The following is a 14,080-nucleotide window of genomic DNA, read 5'->3' as shown; positions in this document are numbered from 1 at the left end:
GTGAGAAGTGCATATTCGTGATCACGCAAAATTACAAACAAAGAAAAGCAAAGTCAAAAATCAAGAAATCCTTCGCGTGAGAAATCGCATTAATTGCAGGAACGAATTAAATAGAACAGCACAAATGTATTGGAATATATATATATATATATATATATATATATATATAATATCCGATCTTTTCGAGGTATAGGTAGGCGAAAAGGTATAATCGTATTTTTGTAAAAATAAAAAATGCAGGAAAATGGGAACGTATCAACTACACATTTATGCTATTATATTATATATCCCTTACATGCTTATTCCGCCTTAAGTCAATTTAGGACGCTAAATAGTTTCTTAATTGTCGGAGATAAAAAAAAACTTGTGCCATTTGTAATAATTAGAGGAGTAATAGGAGTTTTAATAATTATAATTACGCAAATATAGATCAATATGTACAAAAAATATTTTTGCCGTGTAAAAGTATATAAGTATACTTTAATCAATCGAATCAATCGAAATCGAATTTCTATAAAAAGGAATGCGCACAGAAGATTGCAACGTACATAATTAACTACATAATCTTTTATGCATATTCCGCCGCATATTCTGTACATGCATATTCCATTAGCTCGATCTTTTTTTTTGAGAAATATCTATACCTGATATTTCCAAAAAAAAGACTAAAATGGAAAAGAATAAATATCAAATTATCGGAGAAATAAGAAGGAATTGTTGGACTTGTGTCTTTTCACATCGCAAGTTCTCTCAATTTTGAACTCAATACTTACTTTCTGCTCTTAATCGAGGGGGCAATATGGTTTTTCTTATATTTCTCGCGATAAAAGCCACGCTTTCTGTTAAATAGATCGTTAAGCGAAAAAAGAGGGAATTCAAATCAGTTTGAGATCGCGGCAAACGTTCCCCCCGTTCGTGTTACCTCGCTCTCGAATCGTTCTCGAAAGGCGGGCGTCGCGTAACAATACCTGATAAAAATCGATTTAACTGAGAACGACGGCCCCGCTCCGATCCAATTCGCGTATGCTAATGGGATCTAATCTCCGTGTCTTTTTTGCCGAACGTACAATCACCGATAATTCCGCGTTATCTCGAATAATTTGCTATTACGTAACGTCGCGTGTTTAACCGATTTTATTCCGAATGACTTTCACGCCGCGCTTTCGTCCGCGAGCTTCCTCGAAAGTAATCACTGACCCAGAAAAATGTTATGACGCTCTTTCGTTGTTTTATCGTGTAAAATACGATAAACATTTCTTTCGCCTACACATTTGTTGCTTCCGTTCAGACTCTCTTTCCTTCACTATTGCACATTGAAAAAGTATCGATATCCGATTTCTACATTTTCTCATACATCTACGGTAATAATTTTCCGAATCTAATTTACGCTGTGATGTATCAAGAATTGAATAAAAACTGCAATTATTCACGCGCTCAATATTTATATACTATATCTAAAGAGTACGTAAAAAAAGTTTATGTTATATTCCTGATATTTTATCGTTATACTATTCTTAAATTTAAAGATTCATGTAAAAGTAGATAAAAACATTTAAACGTTTCTCTTAAAAGACGGAAAGAGATTGAAAAATTCTATTATAAATTTGCAACGCGTATAGAGAATGTTCCTTTCTTGGGAGTCGGTAGAAAATCAATTAGTCGGCAAAAATATCGCATATGTGCACATTTAATTACGTTCGAGCGACTGCAAAAGTTTTCCCTTATTACATTCGGATTAGAGCTCGAATTGGAGCCAGAAGAGTTTCCATTGTGCTCTTCGTCCCATTGCTTTTAAATCGCGGCTGAACTTCTCTCTGTGTGTATTCTTTAATGAAGGTTCTCTCGGGTTCTTCTAACGCTTACTTTACGCCGTCTATAAGAAATTCACGAAGGCTTGGCGCGCGTTTGCTTTTTGCGCCGACTTTACAATTAAAGTGTATTTAATGCGGGCTTTATTTTCCCGTAAACGATGCATTTACCTACGGGGCGCGTTCACGGCTGCAATACTTTTAGTCGCTGAACCCTATATTTTTCCGTAAAACCCTTACCGTATTTCTCTTATCATACACTGGTTAATTTATCTGTGCGATGCATGCGCTGCTATATGCATCAGTTATATACGTTTAAATTACGACATAATAAAAACGTAGTAAAAATTACAAATTAAATAATAATTATATAAAGAGGTGAAATAAAGTTCATCCCTGATGATTTTACTTCCAATATTATATACCGAACTAATCGAATTAGAGAAAACCAATCAATATGTAAATTAATTGGTCAGTTTCGAAAGCAGCAAATCTATAATTTTTGTAAAACAAAAATATTATAATAAAATGATATTCAATATAACCGCGCGTGTAAGGTACATGTATAGAAACAATGCAATTACACGCAATCGTGTAACGCAATATTATTATTTAAATAGCACTCTGTTTACTAGCAACATTTTAAGTCTAAAAATAGAGCGTAATATTTAATGTTATTCAAACAAATTCTCAATTTCTGGTCGTATTATCGATTCGAATGGAACAAATGTTGACACAACATTACACAATATATTTTTGGGATTTAAATAAGGATTTAAATGTTATTTCGTTTGTATATTTTGAGTCAATCTCGTCGCTCCGTCCTAAAAATGGTAGCATCAGTAAACGCCCTGTAAACGCGATCGAAGATCTCACGATAATCTACTTTCTCCACGGCGACCGGAGCCTCCCAAAGAGCCGAAGCGAAAGTAGAGCCGTACGTGACGTTCGCCTTTATCCCTGGCCGTAAGAAAAGGAAAATAACGCAGTTCGGAATTTGCGGGGGTCGGCGATAGGCGGCGGCGACGATGGCGGCGGTGGCGACATCGAGGCCACCCTCCCCTCCCCCTTCCCCGTCGCCGCGCCGTGCTATCGGGAAAATTTTAAATCACGTCCGAGATAATCGAATTCCACGCCGCGGGAAGACGCACCACGCTCGCACGGACGTTATTCACCCTTTAATGGCGAATTCGCACCCTCGTCCCCAACGTCCTCTCCCTCTTTCCTCTTTCCTCTTTTTCCCTTCGGCGCGCCATTTACGCATCGCTGCTACGGGCGACGGGCCCGATCTCGTAAAGAATGCAGAGGCACCCTCTGGGGAACACCCGGGAGTACGTCCTCCGGACCGTATCGCCCCGTAAATTGTGCCGTCCAGCCTGATTCCCGTGCTGCGGCGAGAACGCCGCGCGATCATCTCATCTCCATCGCCGATGCGTCCGCGTCCCCGGGTCTCACCGCTACGTGCCGACGTTCCAACCGTACGAGTTACGGGGTTGCGAAGGGATACCGATATTTATTGGCTCGTCGAACGTGCCCGCGATAGATAACTGTCAGATAAGGGCCTCGGGGATTAAATTATTAATCGGCGGTATTCTATATACTTCTTTTCGTTCCGATAATATTTGACGAAGATACACGGAGGAAGGGGAGCGTATTAAATCGCACATATCAATCACGCAATCGTGCACACAAAACCTTCCCGCTACTTGCAAACAGCAGGACCACATTGGTTTGTTCTACATCCATGCATTGAGATTGTCTTGTATTAGCGTGGATATTTGACATCGGTATGGATGTCAAACATCTATATCAATACACCGGCCCGGTATTGATCTAGATGTTTGTCATAGCTGTGTGTATGCCTTAGGTATCTATACTGCAAACGTTATTATGGCGTGTTCCGTGCGGTCCGAAAAAGCACATCGCTATTTATTTTCTGCTGCGCCCTATTGACTTACGTCCACCAAGTACACAGAGCGCACGGAATTGATATAAATTCCCGCCCTCTCGGATTAATTTTGGAATCGTTTTATATAAACTATACGTGGGAGAGGAGCAGGGGATAAAATTAGAGTAATTAGATGGGATCTTATTGACGTCCAGCATCATTTTATAATCATTGCTATTAATTTAAACCCATTATCGTCCATCCCATACTAATTATCGACTTTCGGCGAACATCGATGTGTCCGTATACGCGTAGATAATGAGGAATTAAATCCGCACAATCGCAAAACGGGAGGACGGATTTGAGTTTTCAAACAAGACGCGCGCGCGATCATTGTTAGCGAATATAGATCCTTCCATCAAGTATAATCTTTTAAAGGACGGGCCGGCCGCGCGCGGAAGCGAGAAGCTGCTATTTTACTAAAGCTCGGATGGACCCATATTCTCTCAATGCGAGCCGTCGAGCTCCGGCCGAGCGACCGAATATCTCGTCTCTACGTCGACGAGCTCTCTTTCTCTCGCGCGCGCGTTTCGTTTCCCCTCTCTCCCCCTCCCCCTCATCCCTCCTTCCTTCCTGCAGCTCACTCGCCGTCGATTCGCAAACGGGTCTAGAAAAATGGCCATCAGGTTTTCTATTATCCCGATAAATATCTCACGGTTGTTCCGAGCGGTTTGTCAATAGCGCGATGGTGTATAATACAATTCGAAGCTTTCGACGAATCCTCTTTAGCGATAAAGGTAAATGCAATATCGTGCCGAGTGTGTCCGGGATTACATGTCCTTCAAACACACGCTCAAGCTTCTATCCTATTAAAGGATCGGGAGTTCATCTATCTAAGTTCGCGTATCATTGTCGCCGTAAGACGATTAAATCCAGTGAAAGGCAACTTTTGGAAACTCATGCCGAATAGCTCCCTCGCGTTACACTGGAGATCCGCCGCGCGTCCACGCGAATTCTCATGAATATTTTAAAGCGCCGCAGTTTTTGCCGTAATGATACGTCGTTATTATCGTTGCTCGCAGGTAATTGCGCGCGCAATAATTATCATACATCGCGCAAATTAAAAACGTCGATAAAACGTGCCCGGCGGCAGCGTATCTCGCGTGTATTCATTCAGACGTAGTCGCGGCGCTCTCGGTCGGGCCGAGCCGAGAGAGTGTGGGCGAAATTTTTATTCGTGTCGCATTGGAATACTTACAATGCATGTCCACGCGGACCGACGACGACAGCGGAAGCGACCTATTGTTATTCGTGGCGTTGCAGGTCAGCACCGAGTGGACGTCGTCCCGGCTCAAGTTCTGTATAACGATCTCGCTGCGTGTCACGCCGCCGCTCCGCGTCGTGGTCCGATTGGTGACGAATCTGTCGTTGCGATACCAGGACACCATCGGGGCCGGCTTACCTGCGGAAACAGGTCAAATCTCCGTTTCAGCTCGTTGCTTGTCGACAGAGTCGCGCGCGGAAAAAGAAAATATTATCCGCGGGGTACTCCGGCGAGAAAATCGCGACGCTTCGGCGGAAACTTCACGCGACGGCGAATGCATGTGGAGAGGGATATTTAACGGTGATTTGATGGTTTCGCTCGTTTCGACAGTATCGCGTAACTACCGTGACGCGCGTAAATTTAATGGCGCAAGTATCGAGTACCACTCGAGACTTCATTCAAAAGCACGATAATGAAGGGTAATAATTATAGTCTATAATTAGCGAAGAGGGAGAGGGTTAACATGGCGCAAATGGAATCGGTCTTTCATTACGAATGAGAACAGATAGTGTCATTAAACAATCAGTTTCAATATTATCGGCGGTCACAGGCATGAACACTCGCAATTATTTATCGCAACTATCCGCATTATGTGGCGTATCTGAATAATTACTTAATGCAACATATAATTTGTATAACGCATATAATCGATGAAATCTAGATACAGCAAATTAACAAAGATTATTAATTAATATTACACAAGTTTACAGAATATTCTAATGTTTAGATTGATTATTGTATATAATGTAAAGAATATTCAATATAAAATTCAAGCTTAAATGAAACAGATCAGTGATTTGATTTATAACATAAAGGGTCTTTCTGCATTTTAAACTATCTATTAATAACTTTTTATGCTTTGTAGGATGCAAAAGTAACGATAAAATATTTTAGGAAAATTAATTTGTTAAATTTATAAATTTAATCTCGGGGAATTGTTAAATACTCCACATAAATCTATATAAATTGACAAAAGCAAAGTGCCGTTAGTAACGTAAAACTATAAAAACTTTATAATAACGCTGCAAAACATCATTTCAGTAATATTAATCATCATAAATATCAACGTTATAGCTATGGAATGTACAAATACAATCAATATATATATGTATAAATATTATTCATCTGCAAATATGCACCAACGTTTTGTATCATGAGAATATTTATTCACATAATATTATTCATAATGTAATTAATGGCTATCACATACATTTATAGAATAAATAGATGGATGTTAATGCATGTAATTAATATATATTATAAATTAATATATATTCCAAGAGGTCTTACGAACCAATTAACAAGTTTGCTACGTAAACAATAAGTCAAAAGTGATAATAATAATAATTGAAACATTACTTTATTATAAAAATCAAAACATCACACGTATATATTTATTTATATGGAGAAATAAGTCGTACAGATTATATTAAGCAAAAAAGGAGTATCTCGACCAGAACGCCCTTCTATCTCACTCTCTTCGTCAAACGACCGCAGGGCACGGTTACAAAGCTCGCATTGCCGGGCAGAAAAAAAAATTCATGCAGTTTTATCGAGGGTAAAAAGGATTTTGTCTTTACATACCGCGCCATGTTCCGATTTACGATACTCACCGCCACGGACGTCGCAGAAGAGCCGTAGGTTGTCGCCCTCCACATACGGCCCGACCATCGTACGTCCGTTCTCGTTCTCGTCGACGATCGTAATCTTGCGCGGCGGTACTGGAAAACGAAACGGAAATGTCGATGTAGTTAACGCCGAGGAATATTCATGACGCGCGCTGGGCGAGGGGGGAAGCCTCGCGCGACTCGCCGCGTACAACTCGGCGCGGACGGGGGTTGTCCCGGGCCGTGCGCGACGCGGCGGAGGAGCACGGCGGCACGTCACGAAAAGTCCGATAACACGAAATTGGTATTGGAAGATCGTGCCTGAGATATCGCGACGGCATTAAATTGAAATCTGAAATCGATATCGGGGGCGCAGCGCGAGAGAGCCCGCGCCGCGATGTATTCCTGACGGGCGGGTACATACCGGATGATGCGTCCGCGCGCGCGGCGCACTTCTGCTCTCTCTCCCCATTTCCCCCCTCCCTCCCCCCCCCCGAGTAGTCCAGAAGCTGGGAATTGTCGCGATATCAGATATCGGGCGGACGTGAAGTTTGCTGGCGAGCGGAACTTAAAATAATAAGAATGGGGTCACCGGGAAACCGGCGCTTTTTATCGTTTCCCATCGAGCGCGCGTGCGACATTTTTTAATTCTCTTACGTAAATTAGTTTATTCGGGGGAAAACTCCTTTCGCGGAGTTCGCGGAAAAATCAGATTGCGACGTTCACGACGTTTGTAAGAGGAGAGCCACTCCGGCGCACCGACGGAATTCCCCGGGCGATGTAATTGGAAAATTACAATCGCAAAAATCACGCCGGAAGGCCGTATTCAAGAACGCCACCTCGTTCTAGCTTATTTTTCTTCTCTAGCAGCCCTCTCTCGCCGCATAAAGAATTATTTTGGTGCTGCACTTGGAGTGGAAGCGGCGTTTTATTCTTATTGCAATCTTCTTTCATGGCACATCAAGCACGACAGTCACGGGGGCTTTTGAAATCAAAAGCAGCTTGATGAAATACAGTCGGTTTCCCTTCAGCTTACATCAAATGTGTTGTTACTACCACGGAGAGAAGGGGATCCGCGGATACCAGATCTTTCTCTTTTAATGCTATCTGTAATTCTAACTTCAAATTTGTGCACGCCGTCAACTTCGTTACCAATCCCTTTCAATCGTACAATAATAAACCAAGTATATATTCGAAATTTTCACAGAAAAATATTTTTCACATGAAAAGTATTTTTAGAATCGTAAAATAAAATATTTTTAAATCCCGTTTCTCCCCCCCTCCTATTCCTCCTTCTCACTCTCTTCCTTTCCCGAGGACGTCTCCTTCCCCCATCTCTCCTCGGTCTACATCTCCGTAATCCTGACAAATGGTATGCGGGGAAGCATCATTTATCGGTATTAGCCCTTTGTAGTATTTGCAGTATCATAGTCCGCCCGTGTAATACGTTACGTATCTCGATTGCCTCTCCGCCGGGCGTAAGGAGAAGGTAACATGATGTACTCGCGTCGATGCCGGTTTCCGCGACCTCTTTTTAAAGGCGCAGCCCCTCTCCGTAAGGACGCCCGATGCAGTAGTCTAGCGACGCAATAGCGCGGCGCGCCATTAATCCGCGACAGGGCTGACAGTGGCGCACCTGCACTACTGCCGTTATTTATTTCCGCGGAAACTGCCGCGCGGCTGCTCTATACTGACGAGAATTATCGTGCTTTAATGAAACCGATCCCTCCGGTAAAACTCAATTTATTATCCCCGACTCCGGGCGCGCGCTTTCACGTCCGACTTCGCGTCGGCCACTTTCTTTCCTCTAATTATCCGCCGCGTTTAGCTAAAAGCTAAAGCTCAACGCGCAACGCGGTTTCAGCGGCGCCGCACCGCGCCGCACCGCTCGAGATCATTCCGCCGCGGCGCAATCATTTTTCATACATCTCATTTTACTCTCGGCGGGGAATATGTTTCTTCCCGTAAGTAAAGCGAGTCCCGTTTTTCGACCCGGGAACTGACGATGATTAAATTTGTTCCTCTCGTTAGCGATCGTTGATTAACGTAAAAATAGATCTCGCATTCATAGCCCGGCGGCCCGGAAACGATTAACGCGCGCACTGTTGCGCCATTAATATTCCCCTCTCTCCCTTTTTCAATTACTAAGGCGCGACATAACTTTCTTAGACTTATGAACGCCACCAGATATTTACGGTTATGACGATACAGCGCGATCTCTCTCTCTCTCTCTTTCTCTCCCCCTCCAGGAAACATCTATATAACTCTCTGGGAAAACGCCACGCAAAAAGAAATTGATTTCGCATTAAGCTTTATCATTTTCGTAATAAAATACAGTATCCTTACGATATTCTATATTTAGTGAAGTTGTTTCACAAAATACGCGTTGCATCTATACATCATGTCTCTCAAGTCGATCGACTTATTTGAGGCTTGAAACGTGCCTCGTACACTTTGTGGTCGACTATGTTGCATATAGTTAACGCAAAGCTCACAGAGCCGATTATACGAGAAATTTTCCGTAAAGTATCAACACACGATGCAGTTGTTATAACAAAGTGTATGTACCAAGTAGGGTTTTGGATTTGAGTTTTGAACGGAAACTCTGGTTCTTTGATGCATGATAAAGGCTTTTCATACAATATTAAAATTTAACTTTTCACGAGATAACCTTTTTCCGTTCTCTGACACACGCAGTTTTTTTTTATAGAAAATTCTACTTTGCAAATAACCGTTAACTAAATCGTATAATTGAGCGAGATAATTAAGTAGGCATAAATTGTTTTCTTCAAATTTGTTGTTATTAAAGTTTTTTCAAATTTTAAATTACGTTATTCGTTTTTAATTTATTGGTAATTTTATTATTATTCTTCATTATCAATTTTTTTTTATAGGCATTCAGAATCGCCCTTTTGCAATTTACAGTTCAGTTTACATTTCCATCCGACAATTGCGCTCGCTCGCGCATACAACGCGTGATGATCAGCACGCGCAATTCATTCACGAGCTCGCGGTGCTTCGCCACCAGCGCGTACCGGTCAGATTTATTGTTTATAAAGGCTCACTTGATTTCGGGGAGCATCATCAGCATCGAGAGCGCGGCGCGGCGTCGCGTTGGCGCGCGGCCGGGAAGTCCGAAACTGTTTTTCGTGATTAATGCAGCGCTGGGGAAGTGGGCGGAGCGGGGAAGAAAGGGGTATTAACGGACGGCCGAGCTATCGGGTGGTAATTGTCGTGCCCGCAGTTACGCTGGTTAATTTGAGCCTCCAAAAAGTTACTTCCGCCTTTTGCTCCCGCCGTGACCATAAAAAAAATTTTACTGCGGTTCGCGTGCTACTGCTGCTGCTACTGCTGCTGCCGCCGCCGTCGCCGCCGCGCAAATGAAGCCATATCGGTGTGCTAACGGCGACCGAGCGCGCCATAACAACGTGCGGGATTTGATTTCGGTCTCGAACTTTACGTTGCCGTCGCGCGCGAAGTTTCGCTCTGATAAACCGGTGTTTCGGTGAAATAAAATACCGCGACCGCGCGGTGTAAAGGGCTCAAATCGAAATCGCACGTCATAAGCGGACATTCGCGGCAACTGCGGCATAATAGGTTTTTTTTTTGCAGATTCCGCAAATGCGTAGAGAGATTTCAGACACCGGTGTTACGACCTTTCGCTCGATCATCACTCGATTCTCTGATTGTAATTAAGTGAATATAAAAAAAAATATGATACGATCGAAAATGATAGCGTAATACCTTGGTCCTTATGAATAATTTGCATACGCCATGAATAAATTTTTGGCTTCATCGCGCGAGCTTTGATTACATATTTCTATCGGAATCAACTTAACGAACCGTTTTTATTCTCAAATTACGATCGCAATTTCGCTTTTGTCATCGGATTTACTTTGGTCGCCGCGCCATCGGTATGCATGGTATGCAGCGCGGCGCCGATGAAGTTCAGTCACAGCGATTTTTTAATTTTCGACGCGTGACAACAGGGCCGATTAGACTGCTATTTATATAAACTGCGTCACGGGAATGCGTAAAATTGCACCCGTGATTGAAAAATATTTCAGCAGGAAATACACAGAGGTATTCATGGACAAAAGTACGCTTTTTATTCATAAAGCGGCGGTGGCTGCGAAAAAAATAAAGGGTCTGCCGACGTCGCGCGAAAAAAAAATTAGGTCGGTATACGCGCGCACGCACACGGCCGCGCGTCACAGGGGTATATATATAAAATTCTAAAAGGGGCGGCCGTTTCGATTTTCGTCAATGCTGCGCCGATGAATAGGGGTGATCCGATTCGTTTCGCGAGCGTGTTCCGCTTTGGCGAACGCTTCACTTTTGTCGCTCGCGCGCGCCGTCGTCTGTATCCCATACTGCACCACTCGTTCTTTCCCTCTTTTTCCGCACGTGCCGAATCAAAACACGTTCGTTAATCCCGTGAGATGGAGAGGCGGGAACATCACGGAGAGAACCGTTATTTGGTACAACGCACTTGCGGCTGTTTCGCAAGAGCGTCGTGAAAAACGTATTGGCTGTCACTTGAAAAGTTTCGCGTCGCGTTGGCTGTAAATTCTGGAAAATGTAGCTGATAGTAAAGGCAGCAGAGTTGCCTTTTGGCGATAGAGGTATGTGTATACGAGAAAGATATCACGTCTAATTGAAACTTTTGGAAAATGGCGAAAGCTTCTTATATTATCAATATATTATAAGGAGTATCTAGAGAATAGAAATACGTTTTACTTGTTGAACTACAAACTAGATATATTTTCATTAAAAAAATTCCCTGTCATATGTATAAATTATTATTATTAACATAGTGATACAATATTTAGTAACGGATTACGGAGTATATTAGATATTTTTTATTACAAAGTCTGGAATGGTGCTAGGGTAGCGCTAGGTAAGTGCTGGGGTACGGAATATGAGTTCACTTGCAATATAAGAATATATTACGCTGGCCGCACGAGTGAAACCTTATAGCCGGTAACCGTAAAGCCCTAGAAGTGTGACAATTAAAGGAAAGGAACGAGTTCGTTCACATTGTTACCGTTATATCGGATTAGTTTTGCAGCCGGGACAGTAATTTAGATGTACACGTGCCAAGACTGCGCGCTAATGCGAAACAATTTAACTGCAAAACAAACTTAACTTACTGGTTAATACTATAGGCGCGCGAAAGGGTTTACTTTTCCACTTACAGCGACGCAATTTCCTACGCTCGTTCGGGAGAAAACGGCGCGACGCAAATACAGCAGAAAAAATTAAGCTGCCTGTCGCGAAAATTGCAACGAGTAAGTAATCACTGACCGTATAATTTTTATATCGTCTGAAAATAGAGGGAAGAAAATCAAAAAAATAGAGAGTAATCGTGTTTACGTTACTTTTTGTCTTATGCAGTCTTATCATCATTTAATTTTAAGATTTTATAATAATTTTTGTACAAATTTATTTTATGTCAACCAGTATCCATGTTTTATTTAAATAAATTTACAAAAATAATTTTCTAGTTCAGAATAGTTTCTCAGATCTTTCTAGCTCGGCAAATTCAATTTGTAATATTTTCAAAGTCTCACTGACCCCTTCTATTTTTTTTCAATAAACTTTGTTATGTTACGCACGTGAAATTGATTGATATAAATAAATAATATAAAATTTTTGAAAGTAAATTAACGTAACGACTTTTAATTTCTTGTGTTTGTTTTCGAATGTAACGTAATGTTGTATTCAAGTAACCTATCGTTCCTAGTTTACAACGTGGCCTAACTATTTGACCGTTACTATTAGTTGCAACGCATCTTCTCAGTAACGAGGAAGAGACGAGCGGGTCGACTCTTGTCTGATTTTCTACGTCGATCTGTCTCAGCTGAGAGCGAGAGATAGATAGATAGATAGATAGATAGATAGATAGATAGATAGATAGATAGAGAGAGAGAGAGAGAGAGAGAGAGAGAGAGAGAGAGAGAGAGAGGAGGGACGGATATCTCAACGACGAAGCTGACTCAGGCGGATAGCCACGACGCAACACGACGCCCGAGAGCGTCACCGTACTTCGCTACGTGTGGCGACGGATTTGAAGACCCTATTATAATAATTGCTTCGGAAACTGCTGCCGTCGCCGACGAGGTTCGTTGCGCCGTGCCGCTTTCCCCGTGCTAACCTCACGATCACGTGTTGCGCAATGTATCATCGCCACGTGAAGCGCGACACCTTCGTATTTATGCGACTGTTTCTAAGAGACAATGTTATTCATACGACGCGTTATATAAAGCGAAAAACCGGATGTATCGCGTTTAACTTAAACCAGATATAAAACTGACTTGTTGAATGCGGAGAATTTTGTTTGAATATGCAAAAGCCCGGCTAAAAACTGTACGTCCGACGTCGAGATAAATAAATACAATTTTTTTTTTTTTGATAAATACGCTCTTCATTTCGTTTGATTAATCCTTTATTCGAAAGACTTGTTTTATAAATATAACCAACTGCATTTTTTATATAAAATTAACATCAACGACTTCTATATATTTGATAAAGCTTCGACTAAGAGAGGAATGAACTACCAAACGTCAGTAAACAAAAACAACCACCAAACGAATGCTACAGTTTATGATTACTTACGCAATCTGGAAATTCATATTTTGCGAAAGGACAGGCTAACGCGCGTATGTCTTTTTTTTCATATTATTATTTACAACTTTGACTATACCAATCGTCGAGAATGGACTATCAAATACTATCAAACGAGTGATAATGGTCGTTTTTGAATTTTCAGTAGTGGGGCGGAGGGCAACTCTTCACACAGTTGACTAAGAGGGAATAGTTGTGATAATTCATTTCCCCTTTTAAAGCAAACAATAGAATCAGACACCGTATCCCGGATGTATTTCGCGCGAAGACAACGGTATGAACTTTATCGTCGCACGTTCCCAATTTCGAGTATACGAGTCACGCGGCGCGAACTTCCGTACATTTGTGCGAAACCTCGGAATCGGCACCGAACGTTCGGCGTACCGCGCGGTAATATACGAAAAATCGCACGTGAACGCGACCGCGTGAACGAGGAGGCAAAAACAACCGTTGAGACAGACAGGGATGGGGGGGGCTGGTGTACCGCATGGCGTAATATCCGCTCTCATGTACCGCTCCCTCGCACACGTATACGCGACGGGCTTTGGTCCCGTACGTGCTCGGGTCAGGGACCATGTACACGCCGTAGATACACATCCGGTATAATCCGACGTCGGGGGGGTTGGAACAACGAACTTGTCGAAGCGCGTCCCCCGGCCGAGGTTCTCCGTCTTCCCTGTTTCCTTGGTCCCGGTCTTTTTGCGCCGCCCTCTCGCCGCTAATACGCTTGTATTTTTGTCCGAATCCTCTCTCTCAACGCCGTCTTTCCGTAATCTTTCACGTCTCGCTGCTCCCAAAATGAGAGAGAGAGAGAGAGCGAGAGAGA

At 42.4% G+C, this 14,080-nt stretch overlaps 1 protein-coding gene across 1 annotated transcript in view; it reads right to left on the bottom strand.

Moving 5' to 3' along the window:
• Positions 1-14,080, bottom strand: part of LOC105449278 (protein turtle) — a 195,533-nt gene that overhangs the window by 34,426 nt on the left and 147,027 nt on the right. The window contains exons 4-5 of the mRNA XM_011688397.1: positions 6,634-6,741; positions 4,955-5,158 (exon numbers count right to left, since the gene is read on the bottom strand). Of these exons, the coding sequence (XP_011686699.1) occupies positions 4,955-5,158; positions 6,634-6,741 (312 nt within the window). The remainder of the gene's footprint in view (positions 1-4,954; positions 5,159-6,633; positions 6,742-14,080) is intronic.

This window comes from Wasmannia auropunctata, unplaced genomic scaffold (genome assembly GCF_000956235.1).
Source record: "Wasmannia auropunctata unplaced genomic scaffold, wasmannia.A_1.0 LD336076.1, whole genome shotgun sequence".
NCBI lineage: Eukaryota > Metazoa > Arthropoda > Insecta > Hymenoptera > Formicidae > Wasmannia > Wasmannia auropunctata.
This window is presented reverse-complemented; position numbering and strand designations above follow the sequence as displayed.